The 9,719-nt window shown below is 39.1% G+C and overlaps 1 protein-coding gene across 2 annotated transcripts in view; it reads left to right on the top strand.

Annotated features, from left to right (window-relative positions):
- Positions 1-354: 354 nt before the first annotated feature.
- The window catches only part of LOC118325618 (rab-like protein 6), a 20,239-nt gene continuing 10,874 nt past the window's right edge, over positions 355-9,719 (top strand). Inside the window, exons 1-10 of one of the 2 annotated variants that reach the window (XM_035658359.1) lie at positions 355-486; positions 2,386-2,780; positions 3,163-3,297; positions 4,376-4,423; positions 4,630-4,659; positions 5,039-5,091; positions 5,270-5,358; positions 7,088-7,228; positions 8,448-8,553; positions 8,783-8,886. In XM_035658359.1, coding sequence (XP_035514252.1) covers positions 2,651-2,780; positions 3,163-3,297; positions 4,376-4,423; positions 4,630-4,659; positions 5,039-5,091; positions 5,270-5,358; positions 7,088-7,228; positions 8,448-8,553; positions 8,783-8,886 — 836 coding nt within the window. In that variant the 5' untranslated portion in view covers positions 355-486; positions 2,386-2,650. The remainder of the gene's footprint in view (positions 487-2,385; positions 2,781-3,162; positions 3,298-4,375; positions 4,424-4,629; positions 4,660-5,038; positions 5,092-5,269; positions 5,359-7,087; positions 7,229-8,447; positions 8,554-8,782; positions 8,887-9,719) is intronic. The other variant, XM_035658358.1, reaches the window with a different exon arrangement.

The following is a 9,719-nucleotide window of genomic DNA, read 5'->3' as shown; positions in this document are numbered from 1 at the left end:
ATGTACGTATGTTTTTCCTCTAAAAAAGTCTAATTTCTAAATTTGCAAATGTTGTTCATTTCTAAAGTTTTCCTGCTGGACACAAGATGTCTCCTACTTCACTGTAAAGTCCATTATCAGTGGATGTGCACTAACTCTGATTTTCACTGAGCACAGAGAAACTTTCCACTTTCAGCAGATGGATGTGAAAACCTCACACTTGTCAAACTCTGCACATACATCATTCTACACAGTGAAGCTCAAACATCCAACAGTAGGAACAAGAAGAAACTGATTTTTGACTGCAGGGGTAACTTTAATCACAAGCTTTATTTTGAAAGGTTTAACGGAAGTCGTGCGTTTTAGAGTCCCGTTTTGATGCTGGGTCGGCGTAGCTGCTTTCTTTGCAAAGGAATGCCGTGGCTTTATCTCTGTCGGGATGGAGGTCTGACTGACGTTTTGAGAAAAACATGTCGGGACTGCACTTTCTTATCTTATTAAATAACCGTGAGTATTTGTAGCCGATCCCACCCGGAAGAAAACCACCAGGCTAGCTGCTGTTTAATATCAATGAGCGTACAGGGGAAAGCTAAGCTAATATCGTCAGGATATAACGTTAGTAGCTAGCTAAAACAAAGCCAGAGGATAACGTTACCTCTTAGCCAGGGTAGGTTACATACCGGGCTGCCTCATCACTGTTTGAAGCCAGTGTAACCTTCACTTAACCTTAGAGTATATAGGCTTTAACACTTTAAAGGAAAAATGCTTCAAAAACAGTTCTCTCTTAACCGAGCTAACAGCCTGGGCTGCTAAAGCTAGCTCGATACCGTTTAGGGAAAATTGAGCCCTAAATGGAACTCACTGTGCGTTATTATTACAGCATTGCACTGTTAACCGTTGAATTTGAGCTGATCTTTTCTTAATGACAACTGACACAACTACCATTAGGATTTTACAGGAGACATGCTCTGATACACTGCAGTAAACGCATCTTATGTATGACTAATATGGCTCCAATACTAATACTAATACTTCATACTTAAAGATACATCAGCCAGTTCCTAATGTACCTAGCTGTTACTGCACATATCATCACATATAGCCCCAAGCTGTGCTAGGGCTGCACAATTAATTGAAATCGCAATATCCAAAACACAAAAAGCTGCAGTAGTTTGATAAAGGTAAAATGTGTTTTAGTATTATAATGAAGCACTCTAGCGCTTACCCTCAAATCTTGTTCTCCAAATGAAAGAAAATTTGGATTTTTTTTTTTGGTCACATCATCATGATTTCAATTGTGATGCGGAAATTATCATTCCCATTAGACGTGAATCATATCGCCATCGCAATATTTGTCAAAATAATCGCAATATGACTTTTTTTTAACCATATAATGCAGCCTTAGTTTGTACCTCTTTTATGTATTGGCATTACATTGGAGTGACAGAGCTGATAGAGAGAGCTGATGATAGGTATATTCATACTGGGGCAGTGTATTGGCAAGAATCTATTTTTAGGAAAATGGTAGTATAAAGAATATACTGCCACATGCTTCAAATATTAGTTGTATGTAAACACAAAAATCAATGGTGTTTTTGAGAATTGATACAATATCACAATACTCAAGTGTATCGATATTTTCTTACACCCCTGTTTTATTTTCTTGGAATTACATGTGCATTAGATGTGTGTGGGTTGCCTTCTATGTTTTCTACAGTAGCCCAGAAGGGACGAACCAAACACTGGCTGTAGATAAGGCAGTTTTTTGCAAGGCGCGAGCAGTGTTCAGTTAGTCTCAATCAGCAACTTCACCGCCACTAAATCTTACACAAGGGTCCTTTTAAGTTAAAAGTTACTTTAATCATTGATCAACCTGCTGATTATTTTCTCCATTAATCGTTTGGTCCATAAAATGTTGGAAAATGGCAAGCCAACGTCTCCAAATAACTTGTTCGGTTAGACACATGGTTGAAAATCCAAAGATGTGCAGTTTACTGTTAAAAAAGAAAAAAGCAGGAAATATTTATATTCATTACTTGCATGATTGATTGATTATAGATTATTTTTCTGTCACACTAATCATGTCAGCTCCAATACGACGAATATAATAATAAAACGTTTAGGGATGCAACGATTGTGAAAGTTTGGACAGATACCAATGTTTAAAATAACAATTTGACAGATAGCTGATGCCGATGTTTTTTTTTTTTTATTCGCCCAAAGAAATCTACAGAGACAAGTCTGTGTTTTTTATATCTTTCCACTGAAATAACCAGAATATAGTATTTCCTTTAAAGTCTGTGTGGAAAAACCTGCCTTTTTATATTATGTCTACACCTTGAAAGTCAATTCCCAAACATAACTTTTAAATTTCTGTTTTTTTTTTTTTTTTTTTTTTTTTTACAGATGATGCTCAAAACAACATGGTAGTAACCTCTACCTGTAACTGGCAAGCAAAAACATCTAGTCAGATTTAAGAGAACTGCTGCATATTTCCGAGTCAACATTTAGCACTTCGGCATTGTATTTGCTCCTAAGCATGGACCCATAACTTCCTCAGCGATCAGGGTTCACAGTTCTACTTTTCCTTCAGTTGCTGTGTGACGAACTGTCTGGAAGAGTTACAGCTGTTACTGCGTGTCGCCGTACAAGCCTGTGAAGCTTCATCAAGATGTTTTCAGCGCTTAAAAAGCTGGTGGGATCTGAGCCAGGGCAGCTCAGGGACAAGAACATCCCAGCTGGCCTGCAGTCCATGAACCAAAGTCTGCAGAGGCGCTTCGCCAAAGGGGTCCAGTATAACAGTAAGTAATGTGGCCAATCAGAGGACTAAATCAAGCAGAAAATCTTCACATTGGAAAAGCTGAAATCAGAAATTGGAAATTTTTTCTTAAGCTGTTAAAACACACCTGCCCGCTGTCAATGGGCTTAGGGTTATGGTTAGGGTTATACAGATGCAGTTGGGTCAGGGGATAGGCGTAGGGTTAGGGTGGGTGTTAAGAGGTTAAGAAATGACGACGAAAGATTAAAGATCCATATAGTCGGCAATTAATGTAATAGCTAACAACTAATCGATTAATTCGACTAATCATTGTAGCTCTAAATACTTTATGTCCGTCCCACTTATAAATATAATATGTTGCTTCTCAGTTGTAAAGGGTTTTCTGACAGACTTTCCCTCCCAAGTGAAAATAGTCATCCGGGGAGATAGAAACACCGGCAAGAGTACTTTATGGCATCGACTGCAGGGCAAGAAGTTTGTGGAGGAGTACCTGCCCACTCAGGAAATCCAAGCCACAAGTATCCATTGGAATTACAAAAGTAAGTCATTGCAACTCTGAACATTGCAGCTTATTTGATTTTATCACCACTGCTTTGGTTATGTTTCTGTGTTGGTAAATATTTGACGTCTGCTGTTTCTGCCTTGTCGATTTGTCTCAGTGGCTCCATATCAAGGTAAAACAACAGAGACCATGTGTTCAGATTTATCTCCAGCTAACCGAGTTTTAGAGTAGGTGTCCTGTATTCGTGTTAGTTGTTCCATACCAAGCAAACCTTGTTCCACCACTACTACTTCCAGTGTTCTTTAGTTACTGTACTCATATTAGAGCAATTTAAAGCTCCAGTGTGTAACATTTAGTAGGATCTATTGGCAGAAATGAAATATTCATACGTATGTTTTTATTAGTGTGTAATCACCTGAATCTAAGAACCTTTGTGTTTTTGTTACCTTAGAATGAGACATTTTATCTACAGAGGGAGCAGATCCTCTTATATGGAATCTGCCATGTTTCTACAGTAGCCCCAGAATAGAAAAATCCAAAAAATCTGCTGCCTTCTTGCTACCTTAAACACGGTTAAAATGTCGAGCTGAATGTGCTGGCCCATGCTGAGCACGTCAGCTAAATGTGGCTTTGGATATGGGGCGCATAGATAATAACGTGTCATAATGACTTGCTATTTAAAAAAAATTGATGATGACGACCGCTGCATTTCCTCAAGTTGATTAAAAAAAATGATAATATTATTTTATCTACTGCAACTGTTATTTAGTGTTAAATCATAGGAATTTCTTGTGTAAAGTGTTTTGTCTTTATATTAATATATTTAAGTATACTTTAAGTTGTTAGGCTAATTTGCTTTAGCAATGAAAGAAGCCAGTTTTAAATGTTGTCGACCATCATTTTGTGCTTATTTAAAGGTTTTAGCACCAGTGTCAGAAAAAACCCAAACATTACCCAACCCTAGAGGCGAGGGGGTTGTAATCTGCAACTTCACTGCTAGATGCCACTAAATCCTACCCACTGGTCCTTTAACAGCCCTTTACATTAATATTATTTCCCTCTTTGACCCAAAAACATATAATGAATAATGAAAGTGCCCTTTCTGTGTCTCTCAGCTACTGATGATGTGGTCAAAGTAGAGGTGTGGGACGTGGTAGACAAAGGTGAGTGTTGACACACATGGCAATTAAAGAACCAGACTTTCTACTGAGGCTTATGTCACTATAAGATGTTACACCTTTCTCTCTCTACTGCAGTCAGCCTGCTACAGTACAGTCATGACATCAAATAGAGGCATGGTTGCTTATATGCTTTTTTGTCCTCAGTGTTGATGTTGTCTTTCTTTGCACCTCTCTTGCATTCATCTCAGGCCAAAAATATCCTCTTCCTGAAGGTGTAGGTGAGCGCCACTATAGTGTGTAGAAATTGAACTTGCCTGTGTGCCGTGGGTTTGCCCCGCCTTGTTCCACTTTTTATCTGAATGTCAATACGCTCAAGGTTTGGCTATCTCCTGCGTGGCTACATTTGGCTGAATTTTAGGCTGTACATAGCTAGAGCCTGAGCCTCTGAATCATGTGAGCCTTGACTTAATGCCCAGCAGTGTGTATTTAAAGGGTAATGTGTAATTAATTAAAATTAGGCTGCAAGATGCTTTTCCTTAAGAACAGCGGCTGTGCTGCTCTGCTTGCTTTACTCATCGTAAAACAACAAACTAAACTGTGTGTTATATATTTTTTTCTTTTCAGTTTGTCTAAACTTCTGATGTCTTGTTCATTCAGGCAAAGGCAAAAGGCGCGGAGACAATTTAAAACTGGAGAATGAGCCCCAAGAGGTGATTATCACATGACTGTCATGTGTTCAGGAAAAAAGCCTGACTTATGGAATGTGGGTCAGTGATGGTATTGGCTAAAGAAGTCTTATATGGTTTAAATGATCCAAAATGTAAGTATTATGTTGCCTATATTGTGTGATCATACAACATTTGTTTAATGTGAGTATGTGTGTTGCAGTCAGATGAGGTGGCCCTGGATGCCGAGTTCCTGGATGTGTACAAGAACTGTAACGGAGTCATCATGATGTTCGACATTACCAAGCAGTGGTAAGAGTCATCCGTCTGTCCTAACACTGTCTCATCAGTGAACTCTAATGCTACAATATGCATGGACAGATTAGGTTTCAGTGTGTCTGCATGAGGCTGAGAGTTTCCACTAGTAGATTTTGTTCAGCTTGAAAGGCAAAACCCTTCAAAGACGTTTCAACATTGCTATTTTTGGGCATCATGTTTTAGATAATAGATTTAGATTTAGTTTGACTCCGGTTTTACATTGCTCACAGTGTACAAACACAGACTAAGCATACATAAACAGGACTTAACAAAATAGTCATAAAATACCTATGTACAGTTATATATTAACAATAACATTTGTAGACAGTTGACAATAGTGTAGTGGTGCAGATTGCAAAGGATAATGCAACAATAGGTATTTAAATGTTGTTGATGTGCCATGCTGGTGTACTGACCTTGTAGTAACAGTATTCATATCCCTTTCAGTATGTATTCATGCTTGTTCATGTTAGTTCAGCACATACAGTAAATACATGCTGGTTTGACACTTAAAGATGTGGTTGTCATTTGTTTTTCTTACTGTGAACAAATCCCACAAAAACACCAAAACCAACAGTGAATGTCTGTATTATTAGGATACTAAGTATTGTGTGTATATCAGAGTCTGATATCCATTTTTCCTCTGTGCCACAGAGCTCCATTGTTGTCCAGAAACTATTAAAAACACATCAATTAGTCACACTGTTGCCCAATGAACACACACACTGTGGTTTATTTTGACTCAATCTCACATAAATCGTAAATAGTAATAAATGATAGTTGATTGTTGCTATATTATTGTTCTAAATCTAAAAGACATCTAAAATGTCTTCAGTAGGAATCAGTTAGAGCCACAGACAGGGTTGGAAAATCAGACAGTAATGAGAAATAGATGTAACATATTGGTAATTTTAGTCTTTTAAATATAGTGCCAGCCTTATCCTATAAGAATTATGATAAAAGCCCTCATAGTTGAAGACTATGCAGATACAGATATGTATAGTTTGTGCATGTATGGAACCTTCACACCTGAAGACCCCACTAAGTCCACCATCATGTATTTTAAGGTCACAACATGTAGCAACAGCAGCTAGACATCTTTAAACATATGTGCAACATGTGTAACTGGCTAAACATCTGACATTAAATCACTCAATGAACTACAGCAATTTGATCAACATCGTTATTTTTAGTGTATCTGGGTCTCAATTAAGAAATAGATTAAACATTTTAAACAGGATTCTTAATTCTACCCAATCATGAGACTCCCACGTGTCCTGGAAAACCCATACATTTAGAGGCTAGTTTTCCAGTCATGGAAAGATCTGGAAATTGATTAAAATGGACAGATATCCTGGAAATTTTTAATTGTATTTTAGTCCCTCACTCAGATCACCTACGTAAACTTGGGTTAGAGGAAAACTGTAGTAAACCGTAGTTAAATCACCTGAGTCGCTGCAGAAAAAATCGTCTGTTGTGTGAACAGTGGGAAAGTGAGCCCATATACTCTGAACACCTACCTGTATTAACCCTAAGTAACTCATTGTGTACAAAGTAAGGAATAAACCTGGGCAGGATGTGTCTAGGTCTACCGGTAAATTATACAACCATTGTTGTCCTGTATTGTCAAGAAAACTCATGGAAATCTTTATTGGCTTAAACTTATTTTAAGTTTTCTTAACTCACCCACAGATGAGTAAAAATACAAATTTGTCAATTGCAGGACTTTTAACTACATCCTGAGGGAGCTTCCCAAAGTACCCACCCATGTGCCGGTATGCGTGCTGGGGAACCACAGGGACATGGGCGAGCATCGTGTCATCCTCCCCGATGATATAAGAGACCTGATTGCTGGACTTAACAGGTAGAGATCAGCACTTAGCCAAACGGTCAAATGACAGGACTAGAAACAAAAACTCTCACTGAAAAGGAAGCTGATTTGAAGCTGGATTTTGCATTTGACAGCGGTCATGTAGCAGTATCAGTGAAGCAGTTGCATATATACATTCTCAATCACACATGATTTTACCACGCCCTCTTAATTTCCCTATAGATCACATCAGCAAATGGTGGTTGAAGTGAAAACCAAGAGTGACTCGATTAAAGAAGATGTTTTGGAGGAACTACAAAATGAGTCAGACATTAAATAGTGAAGAAGAGGAAACACATTTATCCAGCCCTAGCTCACGAAACAAAAACCGAAAAAAGGCCGACATTCTGTGTGATCCTTGATAAGGGTGTCCTCAACATACTTGCTTCTATCAACGTAATAGCTTGATAATGTTGTTTTTTTCTTTGGATGTAAAATAGGTCTTAAATTAAACCCTAAACAGCCAATCTAAAACAAATCCTTTGTACAACAAATCAATAATTTGTGTTTCAGATCGTATTATTCACTCCCTCAGATAAATAATTAATTTCACATAGTAGAATTAAAGGAATGTTTCCCCACATACTTATCAAGCTCTGTTAAATACCAGAAAATCCCTGCTCCCAACCTCCAGGAGCCGTGCAGCAAAAAAAATAAATATTAAATTGAATTTAATTCAGATTACTATGTGTAATTTTAAAAGCTCATTGTAGTTCCCCTCAGCTCTACAGAGCTTTGTAGCCTCTTTTAGTCAATTGTTTTGGTTTTACTGCCAACAAACTCATCTCTCATCAACCTCGTTCCCAGCAGCAGCTGTTCAAGGATGAAACTATAAAAACTCACTGTACACTACCTGCTCAGCAGCAAACAGGGGACACACACAGTTAGAGACTAGCTGGTGAACATACTGCAGCATTTAGCAGCTAAGGAAAGCCACAGGAGTTGGAGTTAGAGACCACAAACAGCTAAATGTATCATCCTTTATTGGGTGCATACAAACATGACTCCAAATGAATGATAAGGTAGTGATAACATGCCAGATACTGTTCTGCTGCCCTCAAGTGGCCAAAAAGTAAATAGTGCAGCTTTAATGTGTTTACAGTATCTACCTTGGTATAATGAAGGGGATTACTAGGACATATTTGCAACATGGAAATATACTGCATACCATAGAAATAGTCATGAAAGAACCATTAAAGCGTGTGTTTTACAGACCAATGGGATCATCTTACATCCACTATGCTGAGTCCTCAATGAAGAATGGCTTTGGCTTGAAATATCTGCACAGGTTTTTCAACATCCCCTTCCTGCAGCTACAGGTTACTTTTTAACTCTTATACACCATTAGTACCATAATTATTTTTATTTTTATTTAGTTGTTTCTATAATAGTTTAGTAGTAGTATTATAGTCCACTTTAACTTAAGTGGAGAAGATAGGATTGCTGTATTGTTTGTCCTGTGTAACATTCTTTCTAAACATGCTTTCATACAGTGTGAATATGATGGCTTAATCTGAGGTTTGTGTGTATGTGTGTGTTTGCCTGCAGAGAGAGACACTCCTGAGGCAGCTGGAAACCAACCAGCTGGACATGGATGCAACCTTGGAGGAGCTCTGTGTCCAGCAGGAGACTGAAGATCAAAACTATGAGATGTACTGTCTGCATTCTTTGTACAGAGCCCCTAGTGGGACATAAATAACAGCTTTTTCTTTCACAAGTTTATGATGCGCACCAGATAGTATACCATGTGCACATATGTACTGGAATCAGAAACTGGCAACACACTATAGCCGGCAGCTCTCGCAAAGCTGTTGAATTGGGGCGGCTGTGGCTCAGAGGCAGAGTGGGTCGTTCACTAATCAGAAGGTTGTTGGTTCGATCCCCGGCTCCTCCCACCACATGTCGAAGTATCCTTGAGCAAGATACTGAACCCCAAAAACGCATTCATACACATTCACACACCGATGCACAGCAATGCATTTATACACATTCATACACCTTCCAATTAGTAGACGACCCGCTCTTCTCTGAGCCACAGCCGACTCCTAGTCCCGAATCCTCCTTCCCTGGTAGACTTGTAGAACATCCGTTGTAGCCGAGTGCACACGTTGGACCTCCTCAGAAAGAACAGCCTGCTCTGTCCTTTCCTGTAGAGGGTCTCAGTGTGGTCAGTCCAGTTTGTTGTCACCCCCAGGAACTTGTAGGTTCTCTACATCTCTACCCTCTCCCCCCTAATCACAGCTGGGAAGGGGGTCCTCTTGGTGTGGCGGAAGTCCACCACCAGCTCTTTGGTTTTCCCTGTGTTGAGCTGTAGGTGGTTTCTGTCGCACCATCCAATGAAGTTCTCGATCAGGTCGTTTCCCTGTTGATCCATGGCTTGTTGTTGGGGAAACAGCGAATCCTCTTGGTGGGGATAACGCTGTCCTCACAGAACCTGATGTAGTCTGTGACACCCTCGATGTCGTCTCTGTGGTCTTCCTGAAAC

The sequence above is a fragment of the Morone saxatilis genome, unplaced genomic scaffold (assembly GCF_004916995.1).
Source record: "Morone saxatilis isolate NCDOM2014 unplaced genomic scaffold, NCSU_SB_2.0 Contig16, whole genome shotgun sequence".
Taxonomy (NCBI): domain Eukaryota; kingdom Metazoa; phylum Chordata; class Actinopteri; family Moronidae; genus Morone; species Morone saxatilis.
This window is presented reverse-complemented; position numbering and strand designations above follow the sequence as displayed.